Source organism: Bos indicus, chromosome 17 (assembly GCF_029378745.1).
Source record: "Bos indicus isolate NIAB-ARS_2022 breed Sahiwal x Tharparkar chromosome 17, NIAB-ARS_B.indTharparkar_mat_pri_1.0, whole genome shotgun sequence".
Classification (NCBI taxonomy): domain Eukaryota; kingdom Metazoa; phylum Chordata; class Mammalia; order Artiodactyla; family Bovidae; genus Bos; species Bos indicus.
Window position 1 is genome coordinate 46,449,515 of NC_091776.1, and position 24,880 is coordinate 46,474,394.

The following is a 24,880-nucleotide window of genomic DNA, read 5'->3' on the forward strand; positions in this document are numbered from 1 at the left end:
CTAAGCTGGCTAGAGAGATGGGATGGTGATGCCACTTGGGCATCCTGGTGCCCAGAGCTGGGGAAACCCCCCCAAAATGCACACAGCATATTGGGGGTGCCTTCTCCCTCAAATCAGAAGGCCATTAGTAGAAAAGGGGAAATGCATGCTCAGGAGGAAAAATCAGGAGACCTTCACTAGTGGAACCTCAAAAGCCAGCAGCCTCCTGGGTAAGACTCATGTGGTCACCAGAGGCCCCAAACCCAGAAGGCCCCGCACTAGGGGTTCAACACGCCGCAGTCTCTTTGTCTGTCCTGGGGCAGCCGTGACGAAGCATTGCCGACTAGGCGGCTTAACTAGCAGGAATGAATCCTCTCACAGTGCAGATGCCGCAGGGCTGGCTCCTACTGGGGCCACGAGGGAGACTGTCCTGAGCTTCTCTCCCCTGCCTGCAGATGGCCCATTCCCTCCCCACCCCCGTGTTCCCCATGTCTTCATGAGTCTCCTTCCTGCACCCTGTCTGTGCCCAAATTCCCCCGTTTTCATAAGGAGAGCAGTCATGTTGGGTTAGGGGTTCACCCTACTCCAGATTGACCTCATCTTAACTAATTCCATCCACAAGAACCCTATTTGCAAATAATATCAGATTTTGGGGGCCCTGAGTTTTAGGGCTTTGACAGATGAAATCTAGGGAGACAACCTAGCTCATAACGTTTGCCATCTTATAATTTGTAGTCATTTTGTCCTTGAGTGGGTGTCTTGTGGGGTCTGATGGGACAATGGAGTGATTGCTGCGGGCTTGCCGTGCCCTCAGGTGGTCCCTCTGCCTCCTTGGATGGGTTCTCAGGTGGCCTCAACACCTGAGAACACCTGTGCGTTCAGTTGTGTCCGACTCTTAGCGACCCCATGGACTGTAGCCCGCCAGGCTCTTCTATCCATGGAATTCTCCAGGCAAGAATGCTGGAGTGGGTAGCCACTCCCTTCTGCAGGGGATATTCCCGACCCAGGGATCGAAGCCAGGTCTCCTGCACTGCAGGCAGATTCTTTAACAACTGAGCTACCAGGGAAGCCTCTGCACACCTGGCCCCTCCCTACCGACCCCCACTCTGTGATGCCCAGCCTGCTGCCCTGTGGCCCCCTGGGGGCTGGGCTATGCACAGAGTGTCAGGGTCAGGTGCACGCACACTGCAGGGTCTCAGGGGGGCCTGGCAGTGGCTGGAGGGTGAGCCCTCACCTGCCCCCTGTCTGGGTACCAAGTGCACCCCAACATGGAGGATGCCAACATTTAAGGGGTCACCGTCCAGAGTAGGCTGGGTCATTGGGTCCGTGGAAAGGGGGACTGAGTTTCTTGCACCTGGCCAGGTCTAGAGGCTGGTGGAAAGTGGGCTGCGTGCTGAGTCACAGGACAAGACCTCCCAAACCTGTGCAGACCTGTTCTCACCATGAGAGTATTTTCATGTCCCAGGAAGCATGACATTAAATAGCAAATAAAGATGCTCTGATCAACAACAAGGTCCTGTACAGCACAAGAAATATATTCAATATCCTGTGATAAATCATAATGGAAAAGAATATAATAAAGAATGTGTATATGTTGTATAACTGAATCACTTTGCTGGACAGCAGCAATTAGCACAACAATGTATAGCAATGCATGTGCTCAGTCGTGTCTGTTTGTGACCCCATGGACTGTAGCCCACTAGGCTTTTCTGTCCATGGAGTTTCCCAGGCAAGAATACTGGAGCAGGTTGACATTTCCTCCTCCAGGGTATCTTCCTGACCCGGGATTGAACTTGAATCTTCTACATCTCCTGCATTGGCAGGTGGGTTCTTTACCCACTAGTGCCACCTGGGAAACCCTATATCCTTTGCTCGGATTCACTGATTGTTTATATTTTGCCTCCATTTCTTTATCATTTTATCTATCTATCTATCTACCAGGGATCAAACCTGTGTCTCCTACAGCTCCAGCATTGTCAAGCCTTATTAAAAAATAATAATCATGAATTAAAAGACTAAAAAATAAGACACCATGATGGGTTGAGAGGGACGCCACACAGGTGGGGCAGTGTTATAATTTAGTGCCTCTAACAGCCAGTTTTTCTGTTCTGCACTTCCATTTCACACTTAGCCCCACACTTCATAGAGAAGCCAGAGGGAGGAGGTGAGATGTCCACATGACAGGTCGTGGGAAGCCACTGAACAGAGAAGCAACACGCAGAAGCTCACGAGGAGCCTGGGTCCTTATGGGGGGACCACGTTGCCCTCTTCCAGACAATGCCGCTGACCTTCTCAGTGATGGCTCTCCCCTTTGAGGTCTCTGTGTATGATCTGTAAAAGCAGAGGCTGGAGCCTCTTCTCTGCAGCTGTGGAGGGTCTTGCCAACGATGAATTCATGGGCTTGGGAGGAAAGGAGAGACACAGATGTGTTTACAAGGAGGCACTGGGCAGAACCAGGGGACCAGCTGGGTATCAGGGATGAAGGACCAGGTGTCTCCATTGAGGGAGATGCTGGGATGGGGTCCTGGCTATGGTGGAGCTGAAAACCCTCCTGGGGATGTATTTTCATTTGAACAGGGAGTTGCTTGGCTTTCTCTCAAAGAAACAAGTCTTGAACAGTACACTTCCAGATGACATCACCTGCTTCTTTCACTACCTTCTCCGTTGATGAATAAGCTTGATTGAGTTCAGTTGAATGATTAGTTTTCATAAATTCTGAGACGCGTTTCATTCCATCATTGTCACTCCAACGATGGTATCTTTCCTTGACTCTGCTCTCTTCTCTGGGCCTTAGTCTCTCCACGGGTAAGAAGGATGTTGGGTTACCCAGTGCCTGTGGAGTCGGGGAAACTTCTAGGGTGCTGACACTGTACCCATGGAGGACATGGAGCTGACCCTCTGTGGGGGCGTGGGGTCCATTCCAGGAGGACATGTCACACTCCACATTTGTTGCTTATCTCAAAAGCTGAAGGTACTGAAGCTTCATGACAACACCTGCAGATCAACTTTTTTGACTTAAAGTTACCTTTGGGAAACCTGTTCAAACCATCAATGCCCTGGGAGCAGGCCCATCACGTTGTCCTGGGAAATAACAAGAGGAACTTCTCTTCCAGGGATGTCGAACAGCCACAGCTCATGTGGTCTTAAAAATGCACTTAGGCAGAGAAAGACTAATATCATATGATGCTGCTTATGTGTGGACTTTTAAAAAAATGGCACAAATGAACTAAATTTACCAAACAGAGTCACAGATGCAGAAAAAAAAACGTGTGGTTACCGGAGGGAAAGAAGCAGGAGTAATTGGAAGACTGGAATCGACATATACTCACTACTATATACAAAATAGATAACCAGTGAGAAACTACTATATAGCATAAGCCTCTGGGTCTTCCTGGGTTTTCGCTGCGATTTGCTCTCATGGTCTGCAGAGCCCTGACTGAGCAGCAGAGGGCGCTCTGTCACAATCCCTGAGTCCAGGCTCTTTGCCCAGCTGTGGAATGTGGCTTCTTTTTCTCCTTGGCAACTGTTTTCTTAAAAACCCTGGGTCAATAGAATCTGTGTCAATCAAATCCCATTTCTCGCTGACCTGTGCGACCCTTTAAGAGCTGTTTATCATCGTTTGTGAAGGCGGGCCCCTTCCGACTTCAGGCCTCCAAAGCTCGCAGTACATGAATAATCCGCAGACAATGGTTACCTGTAGGACGGCACCGTGGAAAACATCCCCGCCGCGACCGCTTTTGTAAACTGGAGCCTATTCAGCCCTGTGAAGGATCCCAAGACAGCAGGGGGCTCTTTGGTCAATAGGTGGAATAAAACGCTGGGCCAGGGCTTTCATAATCGCGGCCTCCTGAGAAGGCAACGGGAGGGAGTTTCCCACAATGCTTAGTGGCTTCTCCTAATCCTATTGGAAATGGGGTGGGGGGCCATGGGGAAAGGGATACCTAGGTGACCAAAGCAGGAGCCAATGATTTAGTGATGAGCTTGTCCGCAGGTCCTGAGGGGGTCTGAGCCCCTGTGGAATTCCCAACATTCAAGCCACACAAACAAACCACCTGTGCTCCGGACTCACTCTGCCCTGGCCGCTGTCTTGTTAATAATTCTCCCTCGGGGGAAGCTGAGGTCAGCCAGGTGGTGAAAGAGGGTGACCTGGATTCTTCAGTGATATCATGTCCTGAGAGACTGGACCCAGTGCTTGCAGTGCTGATGTGTGATGGGGTTATGTTATTCTTGTGGACTGATGGGAAGTGGTCTGGGGAAGCAGCAGCGCAGACCATGCTAGCGCTGGGATGCCCCTCAGCCCACCTAAATAAAATAACTCCAGAACATGAGCTGCAGGAGAGGGTTGGAGTGGGGCTGGATGGGGGAGAACTTGAGGCTCTTTTTAAAAATGTAACTACACTTGATTTACAATATCTTGTTAGTATCAGGTGTACAGCCAAGTGATTCAGTTATACGTACATACCTCGTGGCTCAGCTCGTAAAGAATGCGCCTGCAATTCAGGAGACATGTGTTCGATCCCTGGTTTGGGAAGTTCCCCTGGAGAAGGGAAAGGCTACCCACTCCAGTCTTCTGGCCTGGAGAATTCCTTGAACTATATAGTCCATGGGGTCGCAAAGAGTCAGACACGACTGAGTGACTTTCACTTCACTTCACCTACATACACACGTGTGTGTGCTTGCTAAATCACTTTAGTCGTGTCTGGCTCTTTACAATCCTATAGACTGTAGACCGCCAGACTCCTCTGTCCATGGGATTTTCCAGGCGGGAATACTGGAAACCGGGTTGCTGTGGCCCTCCTCCAGGGGATCTTCCCGACCCAGGAACCGAAACTGCACCCCTTGCAGTTCCTGCATTGCCGGTGAATTCTTTACCACTGAGCCACTGGGGAAGCCCTATACACATGTATATGTTCTTTTTCAGATTCTTCCCCCTCATAGATTATTACAAGATACTGCATATGGTTCCTTTGTTGTTTATCTCAGTCTTCGCTGGTGGTTCAGACAGTAAAAAATCTGCTTGCAATGCAGGAGACCCGAGTTCAATCCCTGGATTGGGAAGATCCCCTATTTTATATATGGTAGTGTGTATCTGCTAATCCCAACCCTCTAATTTATTCCTCCTCCCCTTTTCCATTCAGTAACCACAAGTCTGTCCTCTGTGTCCATGAGACTGTTTTTGTTTTATAAATAGGTTGATTTGTATTATTTTTTAGATTCCACATATAAATGATATGATATTTGTCTTTCTCTTTCTGACTGACTTCACTGAGTATGATAATCTCTAGGCCCATCCATGTTCCTGAAAATGGCAGTATTTCATTTTTTACGACTGAGTAGTATTCCACTGTGTGTGTGTGTGTGTGTGTGTGTGTGTGTGTGTGTGTGTGTATGAAACTTGAGATTCTTGATGGTAACCTGGGTTTGAATGGTTGAACTTGAGTTACCACCCAGGTGTGTGGGGGGAGGGCTGTCAGAGTCAGGGTGGCCCTCACTGAAGGAGTGGGTGCTGGAGATGTGAGGGGAGGTGCCAGGGGAGGAGGGATAACTGAGCCCCAGAGCCATGAGTCTTGCTTGAGGAACCTAATGTACAAAGGGGAAGAGTTGCAGGCAAGACCCCATGACGCCGACACTCAGAACTTAGACAAGAAAGACAGATCAAGACAAAGAGACTCAGAAATCTGCTTGGTCAGAGAGTGAAAAAAATGAAATAATGTCAAAAAAGCAGTTCTCCCCATCAACAACTTTTAAAACATTTTTTCAAACGCATAGAAATGTGAAAAAGTTGTGCCACCAGAATAGGTCTGCCCACCATCTAGATTCTAAAATTAGCATTTTGCTGTGTTTGGTTTAACATAATTTTATCCATTATACTACCCATCTATCAATTAATCTTATTATTATTTTAAAATTGGAAGCAGCTTTTCAAACTCCAAAAGACCATACAATTGAAAATTACCCACTCATGTTAGTCTCCTAAAGTCTTTTCTACTCTGTTGGATAAAGTGAAAGTGTTAGTAGCTCAGTCATGTCTGACTCTTTGGGACCCCATGGACTGTAGCCTGCAAGGCTCCTCTGTCCATGGAATTTCCCAGGCAAGAATACTGGAGTGGCATTTCCTTTTCCAGGGGACCTTCCTGACCAGGAATCAAACCTGGATCCCTGCATTGCAGGGGGATTCTTTGCCATCTGAGCTACCAGGGAAACACCCATTTGGGTAAAATGTGAAATGTAGATCAAATCTTCCTAATGGTAAAAGTCATAGCAACCAAAGTTGCTCACAATTAAATAACATTGTTTCAAGAGAGCTGCTATGAGTTCAGGGTAATGAAACTGGGTCCAAATGAACAAACTCCTGAGAGGTGCACCCTTCCCCATCGATATTTATACTGTCCTGTATATAAGCCGCTGTCCTCTGGGATTTCCACATATGGGCTCATCCCAAGCTCACACAAGCCAGGAGGTGTCCAAGTGTACAATCTGATTCTTACCGTACAATCAAAGAAATTGAGGCACAGAAAAATTAGTTGACTGGCCTGGTCAAACAGCTGGTTTGTGGCTGAGCAGCACTCACCACCTCCCCAACCCTAACCCCAGCAATTTAAAGCAATGAGTTAGCATTGTTTTACATACCATGTTAGCTATGATTTTTAACAAATGATACTGCCAAACGTTGGTGAGGATGTAGGGAAAGAGGCGCTGTTCATGGGAACACAAATTGGTACTTCCTAGAAGGCAATTCAGAGAAGGCAATGGCACCCCACTCCAGTACTCTTGCCTGGAAAATCCCATGGACGGAGGAGCCTGGTAGGCTGCAGTCCATGGGGTCGATAAGAGTCAGACATGACTGAAACGACCTAGCAGCAGCAGCAGCAGAAGGCAATTTGGCTTACCATGGTGGCTCAGACAGTAAATCCTCCTGCAATGCAAGAGACATAAGCGATATGGGTTTGATCCATGGTTTGGGAAGATCCCCTGGAGAAGGGAATGGCAACCCACTCCTGTATTCTTGCTGCCTGGAGAATCCCATGGACAGAGGAGCCTGGCGGTCTACAGTCCATAGGGTCACAAAAGAGTAGTACAAGACTGAGCGACTAAGCACAACACACACACACACAGACACACACACACACACACACACACACACACACACACACACACAGAAGGCTATTAGACAAAGAGAATCCAAAGCCATGAAAAAGCCTACAGTTGGTGGATCTAGGTGTCTTGTTCCCAGGAATAAATTGCTGTGAAAGCATGAAAGATGAGCAAGCAGCTTTATATCCAAGAAAATCATGCAGAATTAAGTGAAATATTAAATAATGGGAGGCAGATAATACATAAGTTACAGACGGTTATAACGATGACAATATTCAAACATCATGGGTTAAGGGAAAGTGTGAATTAAGTAGAACCAACCAGGTTACAGAATAGACTCTAGGGAAAACAGAATAAAGTAACAATAATCTTCCCCTAATGTAACATGTATAGAGAAGATACATATAGTAAATATAATATACATAAAATACACATAATAAAATAATATCACAAGATAAACTGGAAAGGTTGGTACTAAAAATATGAACAATGGTTCTTTCAAAGTGGGGCTTTATGGGTGGGAGAGGCTTGTTTATAGTTGGGGCTTGTCTTTGGGCTGTTTTTGTATTTTCTACAAATGTCCAGCAAAAATGTGTGAAAGTGAAAGTCGCCCAGTCGTGTCCACCTCTTTGCGACCCCATGGACTGCCAGACTCCTCTGTCGGAGGAATTCCAGACAAGAATACTGGAGTGGGTGCCATGCCCTTAGCCAGGGGATCTTCCCAACCCAGGGATCAAACCCATATCTCCCACATTGCAGGCAGATTCTTTAACATCTGAGTCACCAGGGAAGTCCAAGCACAAATGCACCACCTTAGGAATCAGAACGTCACCCCTACATTCCCACAATCAATATAAAGAGAAGGTCACTGGCTCAAAATCTCTTCTTGATTTTGAGTGCAAGGAAATTCTGGGATGAAGGGGGAAGAGAACCAGTAGGTGGCGCCAGAGGGTAGCTAGTGTCTCGGGCTGCAGCAAGCGCTGGTAGGGACAGCCTGACCCGGGAAAGTCTCAGGTACTTGGAGAACTCACGTGCCATCAAGCACTATTTACAATAGCCAAGACACGAAAGCAACCTAAATGTCCATCAACAGGTGAATGGGTAAAGAAGTGGTACATATACATGTACTTGAAGTACATTTGTTGGTTTTTAATTTCAAACTTCATTATATATGCATATGCATATACTGGGCTTCCCTGGTGGTGCAGTGGTAAAGAATCCTGCCAATGTAGGAGACACAAGAGACTTGGGTTTGATCCCTAGGTCGGACAGATTCCCTGGAGGAGGGCCTGGCAACCCACTCCATTCTTCTTGCTGGGAAATCCCATGGACAGAGGAGCCTGGTGGGCTATGGTCCATGGGGTTGCAAAGAGTTGGACATGATTTAGCGACTAAAGAACAGGAACAATGCATATATTAATATATAATGTATAACTTAACACATATATATGATATAAATAGATCTCTTCTCAGATATGTATCTAAAGAGAAATAACATTTTTGATCCCACAATTCAAGATGACATTTTAAACAAATTGCTAAATGGACAAAGTTTCCACTTTCTCTCAAAATACAAGTGGTAGAGCCTCAACGGAGAAGGCAATGGCACCCCACTTCAGTACTCTTGCCTGGAAAATCCCATGGACGGAGGAGCCTGGTAGGCTGCAGTCCATGGGGTCGCTAAGAGTCAGACATGACTGAGCGACTTGACTTTCACTTTTCACTTTATGCATTGGAGAAGGAAGTGGCAACCCACTCCAGTGTTCTTGCCTGGAGAATCCCAGGGACGGGGGAGCCTGGTGGGCTGCCATCTCTGGGGTCGCACAGAGTCGGACACGACTGAAGCGACTTAGCAGCAGCAGCAGCAGCAGAGCCTCAAAGTCAAGATATTTGGAAAGGCTTCCTTTTGCCCACCAAAGAGCCATGAATCTCAGATATCCTGGGGGTACGGCATCCAGAACAACTGTTTGTGACAATTGTATGAATTGTCTTATAGTCAGCAAGTGATGCTGTAAGATTTTTACCTGCTCCCAGGACAGGTTGTTATGTATATATAGGGATTTTACTTTTTTTTTAAAGCTACACTTATAAAATTTGTTGGAGCATTTGGGTGGATGTGTAACGTGTAATAACTTCTCCAGTTTGAAATAGTAGAAAATAGGATTCAGAAAAGCAATTTCCCACTGAGCTTCTGATTTTTTTCAGTATTGTTGAGACTTTAAGTGAAAAATGCTTGTACAATGGAATGGAGTATATGTTACAGTTGAAAAATAAATCCTTGAGTCCTTGACATCAAATAAAGGAAATAAAATATACATATCTGTGTGTTTTGAAGGTTGTCTGTCTGATTTTATAAAGCAAGGACTAACCAGGACTCTGTGTGGGACTGAGACCCCCCAGGCCCCCTGAGAAACAACCAAGGCAGGCTGGGGCGTGCACTGACTCGGTTGTGATAAACCAGCTCACAGCACATTATTATGTTAACTTGCATTTGTAGACAAATGTTGTTGATAAACATGGATATTCAAGTCTATGAAAGTATAATGGGATGCCCTCTGATGTGAAGCATAAAATCTCTCGAGTTACTGTATAATGATTTTCTTTCTCTCCAAAGGCAGATAGAATTAATAGGCTGCACAAATTGGCTGTTGTTCCTGAGCACAGATCATAGACTTCTCTGTTCCCCTCCACTACATGGGTAGCCTGTCTTCAGCAGGTGGGAGCTAGCAGTCAGCAACTGCTGTGTAACAAACACTCCCAGGTCTCCAAGTCACAGAAGATTGCAAGTGGCTTCTCATATTGGGGCATGCAGGTCAAGTGAAGCCCAGCAGAGTGGACTGGGCATGTGTGGACAATTTTGCTTCAGGCTCAGGGTTCGGGGGTGTCCTGCAGGTGTCTCACTCTGGGGTTTGGGCTGAAGGAAAGGATACTGCCAAGGGCATGGTCATCTTATAATGGAGCAGAGGCTGTACAAGGCCAAGGCTAACTGTGGAAACATCTTTCATGCATCTGATGCAGTTATACCTCCTGATCCTCCCAGGATTGCTGTCAGTGATGTCTTTCCCCTGGTGTCCCAGGATCTGATAAAGTGATGTCCATTCCTCTGGTGTCCCCAGGATTCCCCTAAGTGATGCCTGTTCCTTGGTGGCCTCAAGATTTTTCTAAGTGATCCCCGTCTCCTGGTGGCCCTGGATCTCTTTCAATGAGACCTGTCCTCCTAATCCATCATCCACCACCAGACCTCTGTGGAGATGCCCATTCCCTGGTGCCACAGGAATCTCTGTGCAATGTTACTTGCTCTACCCGATGCACTGGGCTCTTTTTCTGCTTTTACTGGGAGCTACCCATTCTGTCCCCCACTCTTCCATGGCCATCTCTGTGCAATCTATGATAAAAGCATTACAAAGCTTCAGGGGCATCTTGTCCTCTGTAATCTATCTAGAGAAATGTCCAATTGTTTGGGTGTTTTGGAATTATAATGTCTTTTTTTCTGTTTTTTTTTTTTTTTAATTTTATTGAAATATAGTTGATTTACAATGTTGTGTTACTTTCAGGTGTACAGCAAAGTGATTTACATATATATGTGTGTGTGTATACATATATATATATATATATATATATATCTGAATCAAGAATACATATTCTTCGTAAAATTGAAGTACTGTTTGGGGCTTCCCAGGCGGTGCTAGTGGTAAAGAATCCACCTGCAATGCAGGAGAAATAAGAGACATGGCTTTGATCTCTGGATAGAGAAAATCCCCTGGAGGAAGAAATGGCAACCTACTTCAATCTTCTTGCCTGGAAAGTCCCATGGACAGAAGAGCCTGGTGGGCTATAGTCCATGGGGTCACAAAAGAGTTTTACACAACTTAAGACTAAACAACAATAGTTGATTTACAATGTTGTGCTAATTTTCACTGTATAGCAAGGTGACTCAATTATACACATGTATACATTTTTATTGTATGTTCTTTTCCTTTGTAGTTTATTCCTGGAGGCTGGATATAGTTCCCTGTGCTGTACAGTGGGACCTTGTTGTCTATCCATTCTAAATGTAATACTAATAGTTTGTGTCTGCTGCTGCTGCTAAGTCACTTCAGTCGTGTCCGACTCTGTGCGACCCCAGAGACGGCAGCCCACCAGGCTCCCCTGTCCCTGGGATTCTCCAGGCAAGAACACTGGAGTGGGTTGCCATTTCCTTCTCCAATGTATGAAAGTGAAAAGTGAAAGTGAAGTCACTCAGTCGTGTCTGACTCTTAGCGACCCCGTGGACTGCAGCCCACCAGGCTCCTTCATGCATGGGATTTTCCAGGCAAGAGTACTGGAGTGGGGTGCCATTGCCCCTAACTCCCAGTTTATCCCTCTCCCTACTCTCCTCCTCCTTGGCAATCACAAGTCTTTTCTCTATGTCTGTACACCTGTTCTGTCCCGTAGATAGGTTTGTTTGTATCATAATATCTTAACCCAGATGAATACTTTGCAGCTGTATTTGACCTACAAGAAATTAGCTATTGACTGAGCAACATTCACATTGATGTTTTATTCTGGTACTCGGTGTCTCTTTGCCGTTTCTGCTCCCACGAATCTGTTGGCTTGTCCTATTGCAGCCTATGGAGTCTGGTTGCTAGTGTTTCTAAACAGAGGCTGGACACTCTTCTGTGTCCTGAGTCAGGCTGGGGAAAATCTATTTCCAGAACTAGTCTTCCTCTTTGGATCTGTCTTGATAAATGAATCTTCACACATAGCCTCTTGGCTATTGTTTACATTTGCCATTCCCTGTGGAGTCCTGGGCTCATAACTCCTCTGAGCATGATCCTTATGATGATCCTGTCAGCTGGTTGGACAAACAGGCAGAAGAGCTGCCAGCAAGGCGAGAAGCATGTGGGAGCAGCTGAGCAGTCAGGGGAAGGCAGGCTGGAGCAACTCATCCTTTATTTATCAGTGTAATGGAAATCCTTGCTCGAGTTTTAAATATACTTTATGCTGGGGTCGCATCTTAAATATATCTGCAGCATATTAATAATTAAGCAGAAGTGAAAATGTTCAGTTTGGAGAAGAAAAGTAAGAATCTCAGCTTTATGCAGAGAACACTCCCTATGGGAGCTTTGTCTGAATCAGGACTGAAGAATTAAGCCCACAGTTTAACTGAAAATTACTGTGGGAGGGAGAACAGGAAGGGACCCCCAAGAGAATAGAATGCAGTATATTTTATCATAGCTCTTCTCTGGAGCCTAAGATACAAAAAGGAAAATAAGATTTATTTTTATGACAATTAAAAATTGGTTTGAAAAAAGTGATAGAATACACAACTAACAGTGTTTTAAACAAATAAGGCTTTATTTTTTTCTCACATGAGAAGTATACAGTTGTTGGCCATGATTTAATGACTCAAGGCTATCAGGACGGTCATTCTGAGTTTCCTGGGGGTTTCCTCATGATTGTAAAATGGCTGCCACAGCTCCAGCCATCATCTGTATTCAGGACTAGAAATAGAATGAAGGATAACACTAATCTCATCTACTCCCCTTTAAGAGAAAGGAAATGTTTTTTCCAGAACTCTTCCCTCCTGACCCCAATCAGCACTGCTTGTTGGCCAGAGCAGTATAACATGGTTACCTCGAACAGAGTCTAGGTAAATTGCAACCTAAATTAATCAGTATCCTGTTTATATAGAAAAAAGGGATGAATGGATATTAGAAAGGATTAGCAGCATAAGCCACACTGGTCAAACCAAAATTTGCACAACATTCAGTATCTCTCTTCCTTTGTTTTAGAAGAACTGCCGTGCTGTGTCTCATCTGGGAAAAGGACAACACACTCTACAAGCCTGCTTTCCACCCACTCCAAAGGTCATGAATTCCATGGAGAAACTCATTCCCTGCAGCAGGTGCCCAGGGAGGCCATCCTGGGCGGGGACCCAGAAACCAGTAACTGGGCGATGAGAAGGGGGCGCCTGAGGGAACAGCGTGGAGACCTCAGGGTAAATCCACTTTGTATTACTGGCCTGAAAATAAATGAACCCAGAGGGCCTGAGCTGCCAGGAATGAGTCAAAAATAAGAGCTCTGTCCTTGGGGGTGCTTTGGGGTATTTTTGTCCTGCATTTAAAAAAATTCTTATTTTGACATAATTAACATTTGCAGAAAAGCAGCAGGAATAGCATAAAGAATACTTTTATATCCTTAACTCAGATTCATCAATTGTTATATTTTGCTCCCATTTCTTGATCATTTTATCTATTTCTCCATCTGTCTATCCATCGATCATCATCTCTCTTTCTCTATCATCTATTAGTCATCTATTTATGCATGCACACACACACACACACAATCAGGCTCCTCTCTCCATGAGATTCTTCCAGCAAGAATGCTGGAGTGGGGTGCCATTTCCTCCTCCAGGGGATCTTCCCAAACCAGGAATTGAACCTGCATCTCTTAGCATCTCCTGCATTGGCAGGCAGATTCTTTACCACTAGTGCAATCTGGAAAGCCCCATATCCTTTACTCAGATTCATCAATTGTTTGTATTTTTCCCCCATTTCTTTATCTTTTTATATACCTATCTGTCCATCTACCTGTCCATCTATCCTCCATCCATCATTATTTCTCTTTCTCTATCATCTATCAATCATCTGTTTACACACACACACACACACACACACTCACACACACACACACACATGGTGGGACAGGGAGAGAGATTTCCCCCAGAACCATCTAACTGACAGTAAATTGCAGATACATTGTCTTTTTGTCCTAAACTATTTCAGCATGTTTTTTCCTAAGAACAAAGACATCCTGTTCCAAGACCACAGTGCAATGATGTGAAGATTTAACATTGATGAACCACTAGTACCTAATCCACAGCCCCTATGCAGATTTGATCAATTGCCCCATAATACCCTAAATAGTCACTTTCTTTCCTGGCCCAGCATCCAGTCCAGGATCACATGTTGTAAGTTGCCATCGCATCTTTTGATCTTCCTTTAATGCGGAACAGTCCCCAGTCCCTCCCAGCCTCGCATGACCTTGACAGACCCTGAAGACTCTCCCTCGATTCAGGTTTGCTGATGTTTCCTCGAGATTCTATTCAGTTTTGTGTTCTTGGTGTGGTTGCTGCTCACATAATGCTGATGTGGTGTCTTAGGGCATCATTCAGGACACGTGTGGTTTTGACTTGTCCTGCTTCTGGTGATGTTAATTTGGTTGCCTGGATAAGGCAATATCTGTTGGAGATTTTTCACACTAAGGTTACTATTAATATCCTCCCCTTTACAGTTAGTAAATAATTTGTGGAGAGATACTTTGAAGCTGGGCTTCCCAGGTGGCACTGGTGGTAAAGAACCCACCTACCAAAGCAGGAGACAAGAGACATGGTTCTGTTCCTGGGTCAGGAAGATCCCCTGTAGGAGGATATGGCAACCCACTCCAGGACTCTTACATGAAGAATCCCGTGGACAGAGGAGCCTGGCAGGCTATGGTCCATGGAGTGGCAAAGAGTCAGACACGGCTGAAGCAACTTAGCATGCATGCACTTTGAAGCTATATACACATCCCATAACTCATCCATATAATAGGGCTACATGCTCCATAACTTAAAACAATCTTTTAAAAACATTGGTGAAAGTCACATAAAGCATACTACATTAACCATATGTAACTGTGCAGTTCAGTGGCACTGAGTCCATTCACATTGGTGTGCATTTTTCACCACCATCCCTCTCCCGAATTTTTCACTTTCCTAATCTGAAACTCCCATCACTTCATGGGAAATAGACGGGGAAACAGTGGAAACAGTGTCAGACTTTGTTTTGGGGGGCTCCAAAATCACTGCAGATGGTGACTGCAGCCATGAAATTAAAAGACCCTTACTCCTTGGAAGGAAAGTTATGACCAACCTAGATAGCATATTCAAAAGCAGAGACATTACTTTGCCAACAAAGGTTCATCTAGTCAAGGCTATGGTTTTTCCTGTGGTCATATATGGATGTGAGAGTTGGACTGCGAAGAAGGCTGAGTGCCAAAGAATTGATGCTTTTGAACTGTGGTGTTGGAGAAGACTCTTGAGAGTCCCTTGGACTGCAAGGAGATCCAGCCAGTCCATTCTGAAGGAGATCAGCCCTGGGATTTCTTTGGAAGGACTGATGCTAAAGCTGAAACTCCAGTACTTTGGCCACCTCATGCGAAGAGTTGACTCATTGGAAAAGACTCTGATGCTGGGCGGGATTGGGGGCAGGAGGAGAAGGGGATGACAGAGGATGAGATGGCTGGATGGCATTACTGACTCGATGGACGTGAGTCTGGGTGAACTCCGGGAGTTGGTGATGGAAAGGGAGGCCTAGCGTGCTGCGATTCATGGGGTCGCAAAGAGTCAGACACAACTGAGCGACTGAACTGAACTGAATCTGAAACTCTGTCCCAATCAAACGCTAACTCCCCATTCCCCCTCCCCACTCCCCAGCCCCGGCATCTACCAATGTACTTTCTGACTGTGAATTTGACTATTCTAGGTACCTCCTATAAGTGGAATCAAACAGTATGGGTCTGCATCTAATGCATATTGGAATGCATTTTTAAGAGTAACTTAACATATGTCCTACAAACAGATTGTACCTTCTTTCCTTCCCCGACTCCTGTGACAGCTCTATAACTTTCTTTTATCAGTAGGGGTATCTGATCAAAAAGTTTGGAAAACTTTCACCAGGGGATGCAGATTTTTTTTTCTGTGAAGGGTGAGACAGTAAATATTTTAGGTTCTGCGGGCTGTATAGTCTCTGTTGCAATTCCTCACCTTTGCTATTATAGCATGGAAGCACCCAGAGACATATGTAAACAAATGAGAGTTCTAATAAAACTTTATTTACAAAAACAATAGGTAGGCCAGATTTATGAGCCTGCAGTCTGTTGGTCTGCACTTTATGCTACTGTCAATCGATCTACCCCTAAAACCCAGAAATTTTCCCGTCTATGTGATATTCTTACTCTACAGGATCTGACCTAGAAGCTTTAGGATCTGAATTTTTGGTGCATAGATTTTCTGAAGGATGAGTCAAATTATATAGCTGCTGGTCTATAAGCTGAAAGCTGCTGTGACATCAACTGAGGTTTAAAAGGCCAAGTCCCCCTTAGTTCTCTTAAGTTTTTCCCTAGAAACTATCAAGAAGGACTTCAACCAGGGACCATGCATTGTTTGCTTTGCATAGTTTGAAGTTAAATGGGATTATTTTTGGTGGGGCTTGAACACTCTCAATTACCGCTTCTCACTTGGATGGGTTCACTTGACCCCGAAATCATGTTTCTTTTCCTCCCCTTTGTGAGGTGTTGACAATTAGGGAATCGCTTTCTAGAATTCCTAGCTCTTGTAGACATAGAATGTGAAATCCCAGATGGAAAATTAACCAAAATGGAATGTTTATATTTAGCGCCCCCAATTAGCCACATTCCAAGGAAAGAACCTCTGGCATTGTAAGGCTCACTCCAGGGAACTTGATAGCTCTGGAGGGATGTAGTTATTCACTTCATTTGTTTAGCTCTGTTTGATTCTGCAGGTTGTGTGATCTGGCCTGGAATGGTCAGATAAGTTCTGGATCACAGTGTTGTACTGGTAGCTGATTCTGTGTTGTTCAAGAGTCCCAGGTTTCTAGTTCCAGACTGCTTGGGGAGTGGATGAGTGTAAGCCATGTCTTTGGAAAGGAGGCTTGAGTGCTAGCTGGGGACAGTCTGTAGGTTTATTTATCAAAAGGAGGGAAGATTGTGGAATTGATCTAATGTATATCAGATTATATACATTAGACTATATACATGTGGGACTAGTCAGAGATCAGTACCCCCCAGTGGTGATACCCTTCAGATCCATTCTACTAACAGTGACATATTTTTAATACCCTTGTCTCTATTAAAAGTTGGAACCTAAATGTCCATTGACAGATGAATGGATAAAGAAGATGTGATACATCAGTCAGTTCAGTTCAGTTGCTCAGTTGTGTCTGACTCTTTGCAACCCCATGGACTGCACCATGCCAGGCCTCCCTGTCCATCACCAACTCCTGGAGCTTGTTCAAGCTCATGTCCATCAAGTTGGTGATGCCATCCAACAGTCTCATTCTCTGTCATCCACTTCTCCTCCTGCCTTCAATCTTTCCCAGCATCAGAGTCTTCTCTAATGAGTAAGTTCTTCGCATCAGGTGACCAAAGTATTGGAGCTTCAGCTTCAGCATCAGTCTTTCCAATAAATATTCAGGACTGATTTCCTTTAGGATTGACTAGTTTGATCTCTTTGCAGTCGAAGGGACTCAAAGTACATATATGTGATGGAATAGAAGAATGAAATAATGCAATTTGTAGCAATATGGATGGACCTAGAGGTCATCACAGAAAGTGAAGTAACTCAGACAGAGGAGAAATAGCATATGAGATCACTCATATGTGGAATCTAAAATACCACATGAACATATTTACAAAACAGAAACAGACTCACAGACATAGATGACAGACTCACAGACATAGACAGACTTGTGGTTGCCAAGGAGAAGGGTAGGGAAGGACTGGAAGTTTGGGATTAGCAGATACAAACTAGTATAAACAGTAAGGTCCTACTGTATAGCACAGGGAGCTACATTCAATATTCTCTGATAAACAATAATGGAAAAGGATATGAAAAAGAATGTCTACATGTGTAACTGAGTCTCTTTGCCGTATAGCAGAAATGAACACAACAGTGTAAATCAACTATATGAAGTGAAAGTCACTCAGTCGTGTCCAACTCTCTGTGACCCCATGGACTATACAGTCCATGGAATTCTCCAGGCCAGAATACTGGAGCGGGTAGCCTTTCCCTTCTTCAGGGGATCTTCCAAACCCAAAGATTGAACCTAGGTCCCACACTGCAGATGGATTCTTTACCAGCTGAGCCACCAGGGAGTCCCAAGAATACTGCAGTGGGTAGCCTACCCCTTCTCCAGCGGATCTTCCTGACCCAGGAATCGAACTGGGGTCTCCTGCTTTGCAGGTGGATTCTTTACCAACTGAGCTATCTGGAAAGCCCAAATCAACTATACCTCAATAAAATTTAAAAAAAGTCAGAAGATAAGGATTTGTATTGAGAACATATGTTTCTCACCCTTAGTCAATTTGCTCCCTGTAGGCATCTGACTTTGCAAACTCTGATTTCAACCTCAAGCTGTTATACTAAAGCACTATCTGAGCAAGATCAGCACATTTAATCTTAGCTTACAGGGTTTCCTGCTTTTCTGGGTAAATTGACACTGGCTTCACTGCTGGGACCCTCTCTGTGCTTGGAAAACACACACAGTTTTGAAATTCCTAATAGGATTTCCCCAACCAACAAAAGACTTAGGGCTTCCCTTGTAGCTCATTTGGTAAAGAATCTGCCTGCAATGCAGGAGACCTGGGTTTGATTCCTGGGTTGGGAAGATTCCCTGGGGAAGAAAATGGCAACCCACTGCACTATTCTTGCCTGGAGAATCCCATGGACAGAGGAACCTGGCAGGCGATAGTCCATGGGGTCGCAAGAGTCGGACACGACTTAGCGACTAAACCACCACCAGCCAATGAAAACCACAGTCACAAACTCATTCTCTACTCCTTGCCTCTGCTCTTGGGTGGGATATTATCAAATATCTTTTCATGTGAGCCTATCAGGAGGTGAAAATGATTCACTGATGCCTAAGACAGCCTGAAACATCCCCAGTCCAGTCCCCTTCAGGGTCATCAGTGCTTTGCGTGGTTTAGGCATCAGGAGACTTTCTCTATAAACTTTTGGAGCAATTCCAGACACTGGAAAAGACTCTCAACAGACACTCAAAAAAAATACATGCTCTGAGTAGAAGGAAGATAAAACCAATGCAACTGCATCTCTGGGAACTTTGGGTCTGAGCAGAATATCTTAGCGGATGTGAAAACAGGGGCTGAGCCAGGAGACTAACAGGCCACTGGGTTCTAGCCGTTTCCCTGATCCTCTGCTGGAGCTGGACAGTGATGCTGGGGAAATGCCAATTTCCTTATCCTTCCCCCACCCTCCTACCTTGTCACTTCGACGTGGGAGCCCCAGCAACCATGCCTATTTCTTCCCTAAGTTCCTTCTCTCTACAACAGCTTCTTTCATGGCTGTTATTAAACTCACAGTCAACAGAGGAGAAGGGGATGTGTGACTTTCCAGCCTGTGGGCACAGCCCTCCCGCCTGAGACAACTAGGGGGACTGTCTGAAAGCAGAGGACATCAGTTAATCCTCAGAACCTCCAGTGGCTGGCATCTTACTCAGAGAAAAAGAAGAATTCTTGGACTTCCCTGGCGGTCCAGTGGTTAAGAGTTTGCCTCCCAAGCCAGGGGGTGTGAGTTCGATCCCTGCTAGGGGACCTAAGATCCCATATGCTGAATGGGTAGAAAAAACCAACCAAACAAAAGCCTATAAAAACAGAAGCAATAATGTAACAAATTCAATAAAGGATTTTAAAATGGTCCACATTAAAAAAATCTTAAAAAAAAAAAAAAAGAAGAAGAGTTCTTGCCACTTCTAATAAAAGTGTACGCAGCTTGGCTCCTTGCCCCTCCCTGGCCCCAGTCCCTTCCTCTTCTGAAAGCCCTGGGCTCTGTGCGCCCCCTCCCCCCACCATGCCAGGCCAGGTGTGTTCTCAGCTTCCCACCAGCTGTGCCCCACCTGGGGATGCTCCTGGTCTAGGTTGTTCCTTCCCTGGCCTCAGGTTTCTGCCCCACTATCATCTTCTCAGAGAGAACTTCCTGATCCCCGCCCACCTCTGTCTGTCCACTTACCTGTCTCGGGTGTCTCTGTCGCCCCATCACAACCCGCATTCTAGGTTCCTGATCTCTGTATCTGTGTGTGGTCCGCCTCCCTGCCCTGAGGACACAGGCGCGTGACAGCAGGGACCTGGATTTCATCTGAGTTGTATTCTGAGCACCCAGAGCAGTGCAGGGTGCCCAGGGAGATCCGCAAAGGATTTCTTCGATGGAGTAAATGCCTCGTTAAAGTGTTAGTCACTCAGTTGTATCCGACTCTTTGCAGACCTCACGGACTGTAGTCAGCCAGGCTATGCTTTCCATGGAATTCTCCAAGCCAGAATACTGTAGTGGGTAGCCTTTCCCTTCTCTAGGGTATCTTCCCGACCCAGGGATCAAACCCTGGTCTACAGCATTGCAGGTAGATTCTTTACCTGCTGAGCCACCAGGGAAGTGAATTTAAATAGAGACCAGGCTGATCCTTAGATACACACAGAGGGCAAGGAAATTCAGTCTCTCCCGCTGGGAATCCACTCTGCAGCTTGGAATAGCCAGTGGTAGGAATAATGTTTATGGGTAGAGTTTGGGGGTGGCTCAATTCTCCCTGCATCCAGGAAGCGGTCCATCTCTCTCCCCACTCCCTGTCTATCTCTCGAAACTTGTTACTCCAGCAGAAGGGGACTCAGGTGTCTGTTGTGTAATGCACAACACTGTTCCCTCAGCATCTCCACAAATGCACACAGAAGTTCCCGGATAGGCTGCCCTGTGGTTCATGGTCCAGGCACTGTGCTCTGAAGGACTCTGGTTTTTCTACCACAGGAAGAGCGGCTATGACAGGAGCCTGCTGATGGGGAGCAGCTGCTGAGGCTGTCTGAGTCGGGGGCTGCTGTGAATGCAGAGATGACCAGCAGCAATGTCTGCAGGAAGCCCAAACAAATGTGAGTGCAGCCTTCCCTACAGCACAGGCTGGCCTACCAGGATGGGAGAGAAGGAGGGGTCTGTTCAGGGTACCAGAAACCCGGGGTAAGTTTCAAATCTAACATGGATCTCAACCTTCCATTATTCACATAGGAAGCATTGTTTTGGTGGATTGTCAAGGTCATTTTTGTCTTAGCTGCATTTTTGCTTATTTTTCTATTGCAGTAGTTGAATGTGTTTATAGATTTCAGGTTTAAATAGGCTTATGGGGTAAACCTGATGCAAATAATAACAGTTCTGCTTTATTGATTATGCCAAAGCCTTTGACTGTGGATCACAACAATCTGTGGAAAATTCTTAAAGAGATGAGAATGCCAGACCACTTTATTGCTTCCTGAGAAACCTGTATGCAGGTCAAGAAGCAACACTTAGAACTGGACCTGGAACAACAGACTGATTCCAAATTGGGAAAGGAGTACATCAAGGCTGTGCACTGTTACTCTGCCTATTTAATTTATATGCAGAGTACATCATGCAAAATGCTGGGCTGGATGAAGCACAAGGTGCAATCAAGATTGCTGGGAGAAATATCAATAACCTCACATATGCAGATGATACCACCCTTATGGCAGAAAGTGAAGAGGAACTAAAGAGCCTCTTGGTGAAGGTGAAAGAGGAGAGTGGAAAAGTTAGCTTAAAACTCAACATTAAAAAAACGAAGATCGTGGCATCCGGTTCCATCACTTCATGGCAAATGGATGGGGAAACAGTGGAAACACTAGCTGACTTTATTTTGGGCGGCTCCAAAATCACTGCAGATGGTGACTGCAGCCATGAAATTAAAAGACGCTTACTCCTTGGAAGGAAAGTTATGACCAACCTAGATAACATATTAAAAAGCAGAGACATTACTTTGCTGACAAATGTCCGTCCAGTCAAAGCTATGGTTTTTCCCGTAGTCATGTATGGATGTGAGAGTTGGACTATAAAGAAAGCTGAGTGCCAAAGAATTGATGCCTTTGAACTATGGTGTTGGAGAAGACTCTTGAGAGTTCCTTGGACTGCAAGGAGATCCAACCAGTCAATCCTAAAGGAAATCAGTCCTGAATATTAATTAGAAGGACTGATGTTGAAGCTGAAACTCCAATACTTTGGCCACCTGATGCGAAGAACTGACTCATTTGAAAAGACCCTGATGCTGGAAAAATTGAAGGCGGGAGGAAAACGGGATGACAGAGGATGAGATAGTTGGATGGCATCACCTACTCGATGGATATGAGTTTGAGCAAGCTCTGGGAGTTGGTGATGGACAAGGAGGCCTGGCGTGCTGTAGTCCATGAGGTCGCAAAGAGTCGGACACAACTGACCAACTGAACAGAACACATATCAAATCTAGCTAAAAGTATTTTACAGTTTTGTACTACTCTGCTTTACCTCCATCCCTATTCAATCCAGTAGCTAAAGTAAAGCAAATGTTAAACAATGGGCATTTTTTCCATTATGTCCTGTGTTTATATATGTGTGTGTAAATCCTGTGTGTGCATATATATACACATAAAATATTATTTTACTATATATTTATTATTTAATATACACTTAATAATCATGTTTTTAAAATCTACATTTTTAATTTTAAAGACAGTTAAATGTACTCTTTTTAGGTTTACAGTTCAATGAGTTTTAGTAAGTAATAACACTTGGAGTCAAAAAGACAAAACAGTATCTGCAGTTGCTGAAAAACTCACACTGCACCAAAGCAAAAGAGAGCTCTCACTCTCAAACCCTTAGTCCCTAAGGCAACCACTCTTATTGTTGTAAGCTTTCTGAAATAGTCTGTGTATGTATAGACATTCTGTTTTTGTATGCAGACTGGAGACTGCATACACATTATTCGCCTTTTTCTTTTTTCACTTAATATGTGTTGGAGATTGTATTGTGGCAACAACTCATCATTTTTCTTAAATTGGGGGAATGCTGTACAGTGTATATACAACCTTTGCTAACTTTTCAATTGAATTGTTGGTCTTACTGATTTGTTAGAGCTCTATATATATTAAAGTATTTAGTTCTTAGCTCATCAAGAGGCTGATTTACATGAAATCAATGAAGTCTGAGCTTCAGTCATCCTTAATTGCACAAACCCTTACAAGACCCTGAAATGATCCTAGCAATGTGTTCATAAAATTTACTCAGCTAAGTTATTTTAATTACAATCATTTAAAACAGTTATATCTCTTTATTGAGACTTTCTCTCATGATAGTTTTGTCAGACAGGCTGTCAGCACTTTTGACATCTGGTTAAGAGAAAGTTCAGTTAAGATCACATTTAATTTGGATTTAGTGGGATATATTAAATGAGTTTCTGTTACTTCTGGGTACAAATTATCACTGGTCATCATGGTACATGATGTCTTCCTGGAATAATACATCTGTGGCCCACCGTACTGAATTATCCTTCATCACCCTGTGTAGCCAAAGATGATATCATAATGTCACCATATCTTAGGTATGTGGATCTGGAAGCATATGTATAGTGGGTGAGAAAAGAGGTTTGAACTGTGTGGAGATGAAAGCTAGTCTGTGCAGAATTCTTCCAGTCTTCAATGAACAACTATTAGCAGAGAAGGTCTTTCTCACCAATGCATGACAAACAGGAAGTTCTCCTGTCTGAAATATCCTCAACAATCCAGCAAACACCAATGTAATCCATCATGCATTTATTTTTCTTTTTTGTTGGAAGTCAAATAAAATAGGATTGTTCAGAATTCCTATGCTTTTCCAGAGACAAGAGGCTTAAATCCAAAACTTGAGAACACCAGAGAACTCCTGATTCCAGGGAACATTAACAGACAAGAGCTCATCCAAAAGCCTCCATACCTACAATGAAACTGAGCTCTACCCAAGAGCCAACAAGTTCCAGAGCAAGACATACCACTCTAATTCTCCAGCAATGTGGGAACACAGCCCTGAGCACTAAAAGACAGGCTGTCAAAGCCATGCCAAACCCACTGACACCCCGAAACTCACTACTGAACACTTCATTGCACTCCAGAGAAAAGAGATCCAGGTCCATCCATCAGAACACAGACACAAACTCCTCTAACCAGGAAACCTTGACAAGCCACTAGTCCACCCCACCCACAGGGAGCAAGCTCCACAAAAAAGAAGAACCAGAGGTTAAAGCGTCTGCCTGCAATGCGGGAGACCTGGGTTCGATCCCTGGGTTGGGAAGATCCCCTGGAGAAGGAAATGGCAACCCACTCCAGTATTCTTACCTGGAGAATCCCATGGATGGAGGAGCCTGGTGGGCTTCAGTCCACGGGGTCACAAAGAGTTGGACACGACTGAGTGATATCACTCATTCACTCACATACTTCCAGCCTACAGAAAGGCTACCCCAAACACAGCAATCTAAACAAAAGAAAAGGCAGAGAAATATTCAGCACGTAAAGGAACCTGATAAATGCCCACCAACCAAACAAAGGAGGAGGAGATAGGGAGTCTACCTGAAAAAGAATTCAGAATAATGATAGTAAAAATGACCCAAAATCTTGAAAACAAAATGGAGTTACAGATAAACAGACTAGAGACAAGGATTGAGAAGATGCAAGATATGTTTAACAAGGACCTAGAAGAAATAAAAAATAATCAATAATGAATAATGCAATAACTGAGATCAAAAGCACTCTGGAGGGAACCAACAGTAGAATAACTGAGGCAGAAGATAGGATAAGTGAGGTGGAAGATAGAATGCTGGAAATAAATGAAGCAGAGAGGAAAAAAGAAAAAAGAATGAAAAGAAATGAGGACAACCTCAGAGACCTCTGGGACAACGTTAAACATCCCAACATTCGAATCATAGAAGTCCCAGAAGAAGAAGACAAAAAGAAAGGGCATGAGAAAATACTTGAGGAGATAATAGTTGAAAACTTCCCTAAAATGCAGAAGGAAATAGCCACCCAAGTCCAAGAAACCCAGAGAGTCCCAAACAGGATAAACCCAAGGCTAAACACTCCAAGACATATATTAATCAAATTAATGAAGATCAAACACAAAGAGCAAATATTAAAAGCAGCAAGGGAAAAGCAACAAACAACACACAAAGGGATCCCCATAAGGATAACAGTTGATCTTTCA

At 44.5% G+C, this 24,880-nt stretch overlaps 1 protein-coding gene across 3 annotated transcripts in view; it reads left to right on the top strand.

Annotated features, from left to right (window-relative positions):
* STX2 (syntaxin 2) overlaps window positions 1-24,880 on the top strand; it is a 271,361-nt gene that overhangs the window by 53,413 nt on the left and 193,068 nt on the right. For 2 of the 3 annotated variants that reach the window (XR_011561135.1, XR_011561134.1), the window contains 2 exons: window positions 12,849-13,054; window positions 20,645-20,763. Coding sequence is in view for 1 of the 3 variants with exons in the window: in XM_070769352.1 (XP_070625453.1) it covers window positions 12,849-13,016 (168 nt within the window). In the remaining 2 variants the exon portion in view is untranslated. Of the gene's footprint in view, window positions 1-12,848; window positions 13,115-20,644; window positions 20,764-24,880 lie in introns of those variants that run through there. The other variant, XM_070769352.1, reaches the window with a different exon arrangement.